At 50.0% G+C, this 13,349-nt stretch overlaps 6 protein-coding genes across 6 annotated transcripts; 4 read left to right on the top strand and 2 right to left on the bottom strand.

Annotated features, from left to right (window-relative positions):
- Positions 1-207: 207 nt before the first annotated feature.
- Positions 208-1,398, top strand: NUU61_000647 (F-box protein; the record flags this gene model as incomplete). The annotated part of the gene is made up of 1 exon (XM_056651231.1): positions 208-1,398. One exon carries the CDS (start codon positions 208-210, stop codon positions 1,396-1,398), a length of 1,191 nt encoding a protein of 396 aa, XP_056516081.1.
- A 1,362-nt stretch (positions 1,399-2,760) lies between these two features.
- On the top strand, positions 2,761-5,337 carry NUU61_000646 (GABA permease GabA; the record flags this gene model as incomplete). Its single annotated transcript, XM_056651230.1, has 19 exons — positions 2,761-2,843; positions 2,897-2,930; positions 2,995-3,064; positions 3,117-3,189; positions 3,249-3,277; positions 3,342-3,344; positions 3,398-3,534; positions 3,590-3,704; positions 3,762-3,840; positions 3,891-3,925; positions 3,983-4,011; positions 4,061-4,093; positions 4,152-4,176; positions 4,229-4,430; positions 4,493-4,570; positions 4,633-4,761; positions 4,815-4,962; positions 5,022-5,100; positions 5,171-5,337. The coding sequence occupies 19 exons, from the start codon at positions 2,761-2,763 to the stop codon at positions 5,335-5,337; spliced, it is 1,548 nt and encodes a 515-aa protein (XP_056516080.1).
- Positions 5,338-5,672: 335 nt separating this feature from the next.
- NUU61_000645 (questin oxidase family protein) lies at positions 5,673-7,098 on the top strand (the record flags this gene model as incomplete). Its single annotated transcript, XM_056651229.1, has 4 exons — positions 5,673-5,870; positions 5,942-6,087; positions 6,163-6,290; positions 6,347-7,098. The coding sequence occupies 4 exons, from the start codon at positions 5,673-5,675 to the stop codon at positions 7,096-7,098; spliced, it is 1,224 nt and encodes a 407-aa protein (XP_056516079.1).
- A 435-nt stretch (positions 7,099-7,533) lies between these two features.
- On the bottom strand, positions 7,534-7,749 carry NUU61_000644 (uncharacterized protein; the record flags this gene model as incomplete). Its single annotated transcript, XM_056651228.1, has 1 exon — positions 7,534-7,749. The coding sequence occupies one exon, from the start codon at positions 7,747-7,749 to the stop codon at positions 7,534-7,536; it is 216 nt and encodes a 71-aa protein (XP_056516078.1).
- A 1,049-nt stretch (positions 7,750-8,798) lies between these two features.
- On the top strand, positions 8,799-10,764 carry NUU61_000643 (HECT-type E3 ubiquitin transferase; the record flags this gene model as incomplete). The annotated part of the gene is made up of 3 exons (XM_056651227.1): positions 8,799-9,554; positions 10,095-10,376; positions 10,471-10,764. 3 exons carry the CDS (start codon positions 8,799-8,801, stop codon positions 10,762-10,764), a joined length of 1,332 nt encoding a protein of 443 aa, XP_056516077.1.
- A 244-nt stretch (positions 10,765-11,008) lies between these two features.
- On the bottom strand, positions 11,009-12,399 carry NUU61_000642 (TauD/TfdA dioxygenase family protein; the record flags this gene model as incomplete). Its single annotated transcript, XM_056651226.1, has 5 exons — positions 11,009-11,256; positions 11,322-11,358; positions 11,422-11,876; positions 11,944-12,149; positions 12,206-12,399. The coding sequence occupies 5 exons, from the start codon at positions 12,397-12,399 to the stop codon at positions 11,009-11,011; spliced, it is 1,140 nt and encodes a 379-aa protein (XP_056516076.1).
- Positions 12,400-13,349: the final 950 nt, after the last annotated feature.

Below are 13,349 nucleotides of genomic sequence, written 5' to 3'. Positions count from 1 at the left end.
TGACCACGCTATTGATCTATTCGCCTTTCACCTATTGACCTACTGACTCTGTTTGCCTTTGTTGACAATCTCTTGATCCAGACACTTTTCTTCCTTCTCATCCCTTCACTTTCTTTCATCCGCCAACAAAATCTCTTCATTGCCATCATCAATATCCTGGTTGAATAGCTCAAGATTTCCTCTCGTTTCTGATCAACTCTTCTCATCATGTCTTATGATGAAACAGACTTCCAGATCTTCACGCTTTTTACTGATCCGGACAACTGGTCCAAGGAGAAGTTGATGGAGCTCCTGTGCCGTGACATGCCCAACGAGGAACATGTCAATGCGTATTGCCACATCTCGTCCTCTGCCCTCGTGATCAAGCCCGAGGATGTGAGATCAACTCTGGGTGATCTTGAAAGTCTCCCCCGTGAGATCCTCCACAAGACGCTCGAGGAATTGAGCTTCGCCTCGATCGAGATCTTCTCACGAACCTGCCGAGCGGCCCGCTTGCTCGTCGACAAAGTCATGGCCTACCGGGAGTTGATCCGATTCATACCAAAGATCCTTACCATCTTCAGCGACACCAGGCTGATGCAATACCATTCTGTGGCGGATGTGCGACAGGAGCTTCATTTCCGCTACTGCCGGTCCTGCGGGGACGTTGGCACCTACTTGTTTCTTCCCACGTGCGAGCGAGTCTGTCTGACCTGCCTGAACTTCAACCAGGCCTACTGGTGTCTCCCGCAGTCGCAGGTCAGCCAGGCCTTTGCCCTGCCCGACAATGTCGTCGAAACACTCCCGGTACAGATCATCTCCCAGTCCTCATACAGATCTACCGAGGAATGGCCCGAGCTCGACACAACGCAGTACCAGCTAGTCGCAGTCAAGTCGGCCCTGCAGGTCGCCATCAACTGGCACGGCTCGCAGGCAAAGGTGCAGGAGGAGGGCAACCTCATCTCACCCGACAAGTTCGCCGACAGCAGCGCCACCGAGTGCGAAGAAGGCGCACTGTTTCGATACCTGCGCGAAGCCAAACTGGGCCCCCTGGCACACAATCCTTCCCTCGACCCGCCGCCCACTCGGACCCTCGTCCACCACGAATTCCACGGGCTGGCTTCCATCTGGATCCCATTCATGCCGCATCGGGGCACCATTCCCGAGAAGCTCTATTTCTGCGGCGGCTGCCAGAACATCGTGAAGAGATTCGACCCGAATATCAGTGACCGTGTGTTGGGACAGATGGACATCGACCCCGGAATGCCGTTCCAGGAAATCAGGCGGAGGCTGCTGGGCAAGGCCTGGAAGGCCCGCACCTGGGATGAAATGGTGGAACATATCCGTTCTGAGTGCAGTGGTGGAAGGGGGATGATGTTCGAGGAGAAAATGGCTGCCTTTGGCGCTGTTGCCGGCTGAATTGCGCCTGTTTGAGTGCCTCCTCTCTCCCCCCGAGTCTTGCATCTCTCATCTTGATTTGTGACTTTTCTTGCTGCGGGTGTCTTTTCTGGCTTGTTGTTTCTCTTTGTTTGTGCGGTGGCGTTCTCGGAAATATGGGTGATGCGTGAATACCCCCTTGATGTTCTGTTTGAATCAATGCTCGTGGGGTAGTTATCTTCTTGTTCCTCGCTGCTATGCCTGTTGCCTGTGTTAGGTAGATCTAAATAGACAGCAAAGAAAACAGATTCTTCCCTTTATGGTTCCATTTGTAATAGATAGAGCATGTTATTCCCACGAACACAACCCCGAACAACTCAGCCTGTAAAGTTGCCTTTCTCCTGCCAAGCCGGACTTAACATCAGCCTCGGCCCAGCAAAATAAAGTCAGACTCGGACCGCGCGGAAAACTTTTGGCTACGGAACCGCTCCCTGCCGATCGGCATAGGGCTAGCAGAGGACATGCACAAGGAATTGAGCACCCGTAATTTTTATTTTTATTTTTATTTTTTGCTTGATAAGAGAGTTAATTCAGAGCTGGAATTCGGCCCGAAGATGCTATCTTGACACACGCAGATTTGCACATTTGGTGGCCAGAGATAGGAGACTTTGAGAGCCGGCCCACAATTCTCTCCACAGGGCGTGGTCTCCCCTATCACTATCAGCGGTCATATCTCAGCTCATCGTTCCTGACTCTCCAAGGTTCTCCATCGGATTTGGAGACAGAGCAAACGACGACATTCACTCGGAACAAACCCGAAAGTCAATGAAGAGAACAACGTGGTTGAAGAGGGAAAAACACCCGTGTCAGATTGAGCATGCGAGCTTCTGCAGTCAACTTTGTCCCGAGTTCCTTCCCCCGCGTCTCAGCCATGTGGAGCCTCCCGTTGGAACTGGGTTGGACCATTGAGACTGCACCCGCAGCGCATAGGCTCTGGGGGGGCTTGCCTGCGGGAAGCTATCGGCTACGCTGACTGGCTACAGGTGCCGTGCCCTCGGTGGCCAGCACCAATAATGACACCGGGTAGTTATCGCCTCTGCCGATCGATGACCCCAAATCTGTTACCTAACGCGCCTTGATACTTTCCCGGCTCCCCTCTCCGCGTGTCCCCCTTCGAACGTGGAGACGGCGAGGCTTATGCATAGAATGGGAAGGTACCATTCGAGAGGCTGTCGTCATACCTTTTGCCAAGGGGGGTGATTTGATTTATTATTCTTATTCTTCTCCGTTGGTCTTCGGATGGGAAATTCTATCTGTTTTCTATTCTATCCTGTTCTGTTTCCTGTTTTTTTAAATTGTTCTCTGTGCTATACTATTCAGCTGGATAGCACTCGATCCCCCATCATGAAGGACGACAATGCCGACGATGATACTCAGCTGGCCCAGATGGGCCACAAGGCAGAGTTGAAACGTCACTTTTCATTATTGTATGTGTGATAACTCTACACTTCTTTTCGGTACTTGGCTAACCATTTTCTAGGTCTATGCTGGGGCTTGCATTTGCGATTCTAAATGTGTGTTCATTGATCGACTAAGAAGATCTGCTGCAATTGGCGACTGACTATTTGCGTCGCATAGTCATGGACTGCGCTGTCAGCGAGTCTATCTCTCAGTCTACCCTCGGGTGGTAGTGCTAGTGTGGTCTGGGGTATGTGTTGACAATGCTGCTTTGGCCACACCGACTCTGACTTGTGCTACAGGCCTGGTTACCGCAGGCATTTGCAATTTGTGCATGGCGGCCTCTCTGGCCGAGTTCCTTTCTGCATACCCTACGTTAGTACTCTGCGAGCTCTTATAGTGGGTGGCGCTATTTTTACTGACGCCAATGACAGTGCTGGAGGCCAATATCATTGGGTTGCTGGTGAGTGAACAAAATACCCTCATTCAAGACTCGAATAGTTCACTAACATTATCTCTCTGGACAGTCAGTAAGTTACACACGAGTGCGCATGAATAATGATCGCCTCTAAGCACCCCGCAGTCACTGGAGAAAAGTGGATGCCAATCCTGTCCTGGATAACTGGCTGGGTGAACTGCTCTGGCTGGGTGGCTCTTGTAGCCACAGGTGGCCTGCTGGGCAGCGAGTTGATCCAGGGTGTGATCTCTCTGATGAACCCGGTAAGTGACACCGACACCCCTCGGTGATGTACGGATCTTTAATACGTATCACTAGGCCTACAAACCCCAGCAATGGCACCAGTTCTTGATTTACCTGGGTTATAATATCGCCGCGTTCATCATCAATGCTTTCATGAACAATCTGCTCCCCTACGTCAACAAAGCTGCCTGTAAGATTACTCACTTATTCAACAGATCTGGTTGAGCTGGACTGACTGCCATGATAGTTATCTGGTCTTTGACTGGTTTTGCCGTGATTTGCATTACGGTTCTTGCATGTGCCTCGCCGAACTATAACTCCGGCGAGTATGTGTAACCCTAAACAACGAGTGATGGAGTAGCGCTGATTTGGGCAGTTTTGTCTTTCGGGAGTTTGTCAACAAGACAGGATGTAAGTTGGCTCACCGCGGTGATTTGAGATTATTAGATTATTTACTGACTTTTCCAGGGCCTGATGGAATTGCCTGGTTGCTCGGGGTATGTCGTTGTTCCTCAACAAATCGGTAGACTTCTAACAAATAGAAAGCTGCTGCAAGGTGGACTCGGTGTGACTGGATTTGTGAGTAAAATAAATTCTCCCGCACTCTGATTCATGTTTCATGCTAACCCGATGTCAGGATGGTGTTGCCCATATGATTGAAGGTGATTACACACGCCGGTATCGGTGATGAACATTTGATCTAACGCGTCACAGAAATCCCCAATGCCTCGGTGGAAGGGCCTAAAATCATGATTGCCTGCGTTGGAATCGGGACCGTAACTGGATCAATCTTTCTTGTCGTCTTGCTTTTTGTGGCGGGCAATATCTTCAATATCATCGACTCTCCGGCCACCCCACTTCTCGCTATCCTGAAGAATGCTACCGGGAACAACGCTGGGGCGATCTGCCTTTTAATGTAAGTTTCGGAAATTGACTGTATCCCAACGTCATATTCAGGAGTGCTGACGGTTTTTCAAGTTTCCCTCTCATTTGCATCTTGTTTGCTGCCACGGCCATAATGACCACGAGTAGTCGCATGTGCTATGCCTTTGCGAGGTACGTCGTGGATGCCAACGAATGCCATTGGGAAACTCCCAGTTTACTAATCTCTATTACAGAGATGGCGGTCTGCCAGCATCCCCCTTCTTTTCCAAGGTCCACCCCAAGTTGAAAGTCCCTCTGAATGCGCTCTATCTCAATCTGGGATTGGTCACGGTGTTCGGTCTGATCTTCCTCGGCTCTTCAAGGTATGCAGTTGCGTTTCAGGAACTGAAAATGAGTTGATGCTAATTCGTTCCAGTGCCTTCAACGCTATTATTTCCTCTTCGGTAGTTTTGTTGGATCTCGCTTATGGCATCCCCATCGCGGTGAATTGCGTTCAAGGGCGGAAGATGCTCCCTGCTCGGCCATTCGTTCTACCCAATGTCTTGGGTTGGATCTTGAATATTGTACGGAGAATTGTCTCGCTTTTTCTTTTTCTTGGCTGATTACTTACTATGGATGTCAGATTTCTTTGGTCTATATCACCTTGACGACCGTTCTCTTCCTCTTTCCTCCTAACCTGCATCCCACGGGCAGCAGTATGAGTATGTTGCCCCGTATCCTTTGGTTGGACATTCTACACAAATTATAAAGGATACTGATCACTGAGCACAGACTACTGCGTTGTTGCCTTTGCCATTATCCTAATCATCTCTAGTTTCCAATGGATCGTGGACGGACGCAAGAACTACGTCGGCCCCAGAATTGAGGTGGAAGTGCTGGCAGGACAGGCCGGGGGCCCTGCTGAACCACCGGTGCCATATGTTGAACATGAGAAATAGATATGATAGGGATATTGGACATATTTTTATAACTTCTAGCGAAACAAGTTCAATTTGATTCTTGTATATTCAAAGTCACGTGACATCGAAATAGAATCCAGATTACGTCATGGTTACTCCATGCCTGAGGCTACCGTTTCCCAACAACCGGCACCGTTGAGGCGTCGAGTTTCATCTTGAACCGTGCAAAAGTCTCGGACTGTCGTGATATTTGACCTTTTGTTGATTGCTCTGTTGTTTTAAATCTGGAAAGGATCTGTCACTGCAAGAAGCACGCCGTGTTCAGTCGACATCGGCTCCCCCGCCGGTGTATTCAACACCGGGATCACGCGACAATGTTCACCATTTCCCTGCCCTCATTCCGGTTCTTCACCTGGGGGAGACAGGTTATTGACCTCCCGCCTGTGAAAGTGCATGACGTCGAGACGGCTCAGGAGAAGCCGGCGCGGGCATTGAAACACCTACTGAAGTTGAACCATGCCAACTATGCCATTTTGTATAATGACCGCAGATTTCATAACCATGCCCCTCATGTGAGTAGAGTTGCATGTGTTGATTACTGGTTTATTTTATGAGTTTCCGTCTGGCTGACGCGTCTTTCCAGATTCTTAGCTCCGCGTTCCTGAACGGCGCGGGCACGGATGATTTGACTCGAGTCTATGAGACGGAATCCAAGTTGCTGGATGCGTGGACAGATTCACCAGAAGAAGTCACTACCCAGGACTGGAGAGACTTTCTAGGGCGACGAGAGTATGTGACTATCATAATTAAATTCTGCGTTTTGTCTACGAGTTGAGCGAATTAACACTCACTGACCGAACACAGATATCAACGTGCCTATGTGGACTTCTTCGAAGATGAACTGGTCCGCTTTGGTTATGACTGGAAGCAGGTCATTAGCGAGTACCTATTCTCGGGCAAGGCGCCTATGTTCAATGCCCTCATTGCGGACCGTACGTCTTTTTCTATATTCTCTGGGAGCGAGTCAATTTGCTAACCTCAAGGGCAGTGGGACACCCGCTAATTCACATGGCTTATGCGTTTGAGATGTCCAGCCGCGAAGTGGCAATGGAGGCCCTGGGACTCGCAGCAACGTGCTACAATAATATGCACAACTACCTCGAGGACCCCGTGTACACGAAACTCGAGGCATCCTATCACTCAACATCACTCTTCGACATTCTCCACAAGGTCCGTGCCGACAAGCAACTAGACGGCCTATTCGCCACCCCAGGCGACCACAACCTCGAGCGCCTCTTCCAAACGCGCGAAGCCGTGCTCCTCAACCACTGGAACGCCTGGAACATCAGCAACCCAATCGAGCAGTTCCGCGAGAGCCAGGAGCTTGCAGCCGCGCTGCTCGTTTCGACTCACGAGGACTCGGGCGAGAAATATGACTTCTTCCTCGTCCACATAATGACAACAAGCCATGCTGTCCGGGTTCTGTTGCCGTTAATTCCCGGTCGATTCCAAATTCCGTTGCTTCGACAGTGGTGGCTGCTGACGCTAGCTGTTTATATTGCCCAGCTGCGGCCTGAGCTTTCTCTTGAGCGGGTCCGGGAATATAATCTTAAGGGGAGGGACTGGAACTGGGCTGCCCAGAAGGCTGTAAAGGGTGAATATTCTACGGATGCGCACTACGTCAAGGCGATTCGGGCTTTGAGGGAGTCTGCCTCTACTTGGGGTGATCATGACAACTTCTATCTCAAGGCGGCGGTCAAATTTGCCGATGAGTTTCGTGGTTGGGGTGGATTTGTTTGATATACCAAGGCTGTCTGACTTGGTTCTGGTCTCTTCAAAATTGGCGCTTAGTCTGATAATGCTGGGATTGGATCCTGATATGGCCATCAAATTGCATTTGTGTTGATCTCATCGTTCGAGGCTTCATAGTTTGGCGAACATAACTTGGATAAGGCAGTTTAATCGAAGCTCTCTTGAGAGAATGCTAGTAATCACGCAACATAGATGGCTAGAGTATAACTAGCTTGGCTGAGTACCTTGAATATCACCAACTAACGTCGTATTTATATTAATGTCAAATTGGCATGAGATTTCCAAATCCAGATACTACTTCTATTGTTCCAGCTATTTATTACCATCTATAGATGAATCAAATCCTAACCAAAAAGAACCCAAACAACTTCAACCTGCCAGGATCAAAGACAGCTATAGAATCAGAGAGGGGGGTCACTCACTTTACCACCTAGCCAGAGCCCGTGAGTCCTCCTCGACTTCCTCATCATCATACGGGAGGATACCACGGAAGAGAATACGTCGCTGAAGCCCTGCATCGCCAACCCTCGCAGAACCCTGAACAGCCATGACCATCTCCTGAGCGGCTTCGTAAATACTGTGCCGGCAGGAAAAGACGCCTTCAACGGGAATAGACACGACCAGGGGCCTCTCCTGCATGATTGAGTAGCTGGAAATAGTCGCTTCCTCGGTCTGGATCGCGATCCGAGCGAGCTCCAGCAGCTGCACATCTGTGAGGTTCACGTCTTTCTGCGTCGAAGAAGATGTTCACGAAGTGGGTGTCGATTTCCTGGAACTGGTTAGTCCTGCGGCTGTGGTATGGACAGCGGGAATGACCTTGTCTGTGGCGGCGGTGGGAGTGCTTGTTCCTGTCGTGGGGCATTCCTTTTTGTTATTTTGCTCTTTTTGTTTGCTTTGCCTCATGAATTTCCTGTAGGTCAAATTCTGGGCTGTTGGCTGTGAGGGTTGATAATCACCTGAGGAGTCTTTGGTGTCAGCAAGAAGGGTTGCGATGAAAAGAGATACCCAACATGCAAGCTTTGAATAGCTCTTTATGAGGAGCGAGAGATTATCTTGATGATTCTAGGACTGGAGGATGGGAATTGGAGCCCTTTAAATATTCATCGTCGACGCAAACCGGAACAAGAGGCTGGCAGTCTTCTTTGAAGCACTGCCAAAAGAGTAGGGTCTTTCCGTCAATAATCCCATTGTTGAGTGCCTTTTCATTTCAGTCTTTTTTCTATTTATTCTTTGCTGGAGCTGGTTTCGCTTGCTTTGTTGTGGAAGCCTTGTGAACTCAGCATAAAAGTGGAAGAAACCTCCTAACATCCTTGGAAAGACTGAATGCCTTGCAAGCCATGTAATCTAGACAATGGTGGTGTTCCCACTGAAAACAGAAAGGGAACCGACCATGTTTCTTGGAAAGGTGTGCAACGATAAAACTAAAACCGGCGATTGGAGTATATAATGCTGCCTGATATATCTGGCTACATGTGTTGCCTGAAAAGAAAGGCGCAAAGTGCCCCGTGATTGAATTGCTATTGTGTATCACGTGATTTATTCTTTGTTTGCTTTGTTTGCTTTGTTTGCCACTGTGGAAACACTTGATGCTGTACTTCCAAGTGTGCCTTTGGGATCGACACATCCCAGCTCGAGAAGTTACATTCGACGGATGCAGCACCTCAGCCCCTAGGAACCTTTTCCAGGATATGTCCACGCCATTATCGTGCCAACTGACAGATGTCCCCCTATATCTCCATGCTGAGCTGCTCCCCAACATCCGCCAGATAACACTCTACGTGTCTCTGCCACCCGGCCCTACCTTGGATGGGGTTCGCCCTGAAATTCAATTGTCAGAGTCTCGCAAAGCAGTTACTGTTTCCCTCCCGGAGCCCTTTCAGCATGTAACAGAGACTATCAAACTACCCGCACGTGTCGGCGACGCGTCTCGGCGCGCGTTGACCGCACCAGCAAAGCCAACAGGGCCTAGTTGCTCCTCAGACTTCAATCATGACTACTCTTTCAGAATGCAGATTGACCCCAATGAGGAGGCTCTGGTACCCCGTGATGAACTAATAGATGAATACGTCCCATGGACCGCAGCAGACATGTCATCCAGGACTCGCATTCAATGTCGAAGGTGCAGCACCGCGTTCTTGAAATCATCAGATCCATTGAAGGTACCAAGCTCCGACGAAAATCAAAGTACCACAGCAGAATGGATCTGGAAGGATCTTCCCAGCGGAAACTGGGCTGAAATGATGGATTTTTGGCATTGCCACAAACCTGATCCTCACGAAGGTCAGCCAAAGGATGAGGCGAACGCCGCCCATCAGATTGAAGGCCAGACTGCGCAGATCAAGGGCTACGGTGCTGCCAGCCAAGTCGTGGCAATTCCCGGGACTGTCCTCATTGATGTGGCGACCTTTCTGGTCGCAGAATCAGATTGCACCGGGTTAAAGAAGGTAAGGCTATCTCCGCTTCCTCTTGTTTCTCCATTTCATCACCCTATCTTGTATGGGCAACTTAGAAGGAGACCACTTCGTTCGCAATGGGGTGGTCTCCGATACTATTGCCCTATATCAAATTCAATCGCATTATTGGTCGCGAGTCGAGTTAGATGGTAGTTTATTATGGGTTTCTGTCTCGCTACTTGAAGTGCAGTTATCTTCTCCTGCAGATGGATTTCGCTCTTCGGGCTGCGAGCAAAAGTCTATGGTTGCTGCTTAAACCTTCTTGTCTTGTGACTTCAAGCCCTCCTCACTCTCTACGCCAGCCTTCCCAAAGCTGTGGGACTAGCCGTGATTAAGAAGAGGTACATCCATACCAATATTCCTTGGACGTGATGCCAAGGAGGTTGTTTCGGTCTAATGAATGGTCATAATTGAACTTTGAATGCAATTTATGCCCAATCTTCCAAGCAACTTGTTTTAAACTCGAACGTATTGTTGTTTTTTCTTTTCCTTTTTCTGCATGAGAAGTATGCTAACAGGAACCTGGTTTAGGGCCACGAAGAACAATTTGCTCCGACCACGTCCGGGCAAGGGAATCTGGAGTGTGACCAATGCCACACTGTCATCGGAATGGAAGATCCCTCTGCCAATGGGTGGCGACTACTCAAAGCGAATGTCTCAGTGAATACATACCCGAATGATCACGAAAATGGGGACTTGCAGTGGCACAACCACCCGATCGAAGTGATAGTTGCGGCACAACTGCTAGAGATGATCGAGCGAGAGAGTGCACGCCGATTTGTGGTCCACTGTGGACAAGAAAACGGACTATTGGTAAGTGAATTCTTGAACCCGGTATAGTTTGGTTGCTGCCATCAATCTTGTTCGAAGCAATCTCACAGAGAGCGTTCACTAACTTTATTGGCAGCTTTGGGTCTTCAACCCGGATTTACGCTACTCGAATACCAGCTCGGGCCATAGTGTCATGGCCCAGGAGGCAATGAAAGTCTTCTTCCAGGAGACCGTGGATGTTGAGAGACTGCTTCATCCTGAAATGGGCAAAGTCACTCCGCTCTCGGTGGAGGAGCTCGAGTTGCCGTCAGTTATTTTTAAAGCTGTGTCTGATGCGCTGAAAAGCAGTAATCAGATGCTTCCTCCTTCGGCTAGGAGGTTCAATGAATGGCAAGTGGGGCTTCTGAGTCGCTTTCGGCGGAGCACATAATAGTCAACAGAGCTCTGCACAGTCCTGGTCATCAACTACATTTATTTGTCCGGTTCTGTACATACCGCTAATGATTCTTCTACATGTGCATCCGCAATTCAAGTCCCCAGCAATGAAATACAGCTCAAGAGTCGGTTGGTTCCCTTGCGATGCTAGAATTTATATCAAAGAATTATGATAGCGTATCACTTGATATCTCATACATCACCTCGTCACGGAAGTTCCCAGCTTTTCCTCCCTTCCTTTACCCCTCAAATGGCGTCTCGTACGGCGGCTCCGCCTGAGGCGTGAGTCGGGCGATGTGTCGCCTCTGACCATCCTCCCAGTCAAACACGGCCGAGTGGCACGCCACTCGGTTATCCCACACGACGACGGTCCCGGGCTTCCAGCGGATCCGGGTCTGCACGTCTTGTGACAGAGCGATGTGGTCGTACAGGAACTTGAGGAGAGCGTCGGACTCTTCCTTTTTGTAGCCGACGATGTGACGGGTGACTATTTTAGTCTCTTAGTATGGCATTTTCCTGGTAGGGAGGTTTTTTGTTATAGCTCAGACTTACACTGTGGGTTCACATACAGGGCTTTCTCGCCGGTAACCTGGATCCCAAGTATCAGTCTCAAAGTAACTTTTTCTTTTGTGTACTTGTTTCTGTAACTCACCGGATGAGTGCGCACAACCGGGTGCTCCGAGGTAACAGGGTCTCGACGCGCAATGCCGCCGCCATTCAGACTGGCGTTGACCTGCTCGACGCCCGAATGCACTGCCTTCAAGCCGTGCAGTCGCTCCCGGAAGGCGGGAGACAGACGCTTGTAGGCTTGCACCATGTCACCGAAGAGCGTGTCTCCACCCGTTGACGGGCCATCGAGCACATACAAGAAGGTGGTGCCCGGGGGCTGCTTCTCGAATGTGATGTCAGAGTGCCAGGTGATAGTGTTGGTGCGCTGCTCCAGGAACTGAGCGCCAGTACGATCCTCAGCGCCACGGAAGACGAGGTGGACCTCGGGGAATCCCTTAGGGGCACCCGATGTCTGGTGGACGTGGTGGCGGCCGAAGTAGCCAGCGAAGTCAACCGCTTCTTGAATGGGAAGGGAGGCAAAGTCCTGGTCCCGGAAGGCTGTTTATGTAGAATCAGCCTGGTGCGGTATATATTTGGCATGGTTTCAAAATATCTGAGTACATACCCACGACTCGTCGCTGGGCGACGTAGAGGGCCAGCTGGTCCTTGCCGGACTTGGAGAGCTTGCTCAGTTGCACGCCGTGGACTTCGGAGCCAATAAATGGAGTAATATCATCGGTCTCGGCTTGCCCTTTGGGGAACAGGTCTGGGAATGCGGGATCGGCGTCTTTGCCATGGTCGTAGTGCTCGAACAGTTCCAGGGGAGGGTATCTAGATGGAGTGTGAGATTTGGTATGTACTCTAAAATCAATTCAAATCCCACATACCTTTCAGTCTCGTTGTCCCAGACAGGGAGGTAGTTAGGGTACGAGGCAGGAGGCTGCTTGTCGGTCCCTTTGAGCTCGGCTTCTTTTTCGTACTTGTATCCGATCAGGTTTTCCTTGTTGAAACCTGCATCTGCCTTGAGCGTTGAAACCGGCGGTGCGCGGATAGAAACGGTTTCTGTGAGGGATGGAGCCATGGTTTTTGATTTTCCTCTTTGTTCAAGTCAAGATGGATTTTGGCTGGCGATTTATGTAGTTCTCGGTCTAGTCACCCCTATTTTCCCCTTCTCTGTTCCCTGGCGCAGCAGCAATATATATCCAACTCGGCATTTTTAATCCGATGGGGGTTGTGCAATGAGTGCGGGGATGTCCCGATCATCCAGATTGCATGACATCTAGCGGGGTTGTCGGCTCGAGAAAGACGAGTGCTGAGTAGCTTCGTTATACTCGCCCGCGATGGCGTGATAGCAGGGAGCACAGCAGCCCAGCCTTTGCCAACCATTTCCCTGCTGACTTTATCAGATTGGTGCGTCGAACGAGAGAAAATTCCATGCCGATCGAGGACAGTCGTGTGTTTGCAATCATTCAACGTGTGGATGGCGTGATGCTCGGCTGTCGCGTAACCTTTCACTCAACCCGAGGTTTTCTGAGAATGACAGGATTCTGGCCGCAAGGCAACGCCGTAGTAAATATAGTGTATATTTTATATCTTACATTTTCAACATGCATGTACTTCTGGCAATTATAATGCAATATACATCAACACAAGCCACAGTATATTCCCTCATGCCGAGGCAGCTGTGGAGCGCGACATTGCGCAATAACCGCACTCTTGACTCGTCCAGCCTGGCGTCACTTCTCCCCGTCTTGCGTGATTCTCTCCAAAGACAAACTTCCGATTCCAACGCGTTTTCTCGCTTGTCGACCCTCGCCTCGACCCACGCGGTTTTGGACCGCATGGCACCAGTGGAGCTTTCGGAGAAACGCAATTGCAACGCCAAATTGCATATGCACCGCAACGAAGCAGAAACTCTCCTCCGACACCTTCCTATTCCTGATTCTTTTTTTTTTCTGGAGCTACCCGCGCCGCGCCATGTTTGACGCTTGTGCACGACATTATCCACTGAGCGTGGGTACACATTTGGTT

This window comes from Penicillium alfredii, assembly GCF_028826965.1.
Source record: "Penicillium alfredii strain IBT 34128 chromosome Unknown utg000001l_segment0_segment0, whole genome shotgun sequence".
Classification (NCBI taxonomy): domain Eukaryota; kingdom Fungi; phylum Ascomycota; class Eurotiomycetes; order Eurotiales; family Aspergillaceae; genus Penicillium; species Penicillium alfredii.
Note: the sequence above shows the minus strand (reverse complement) of the source record. Positions and strands in the feature narration are given on the sequence as shown.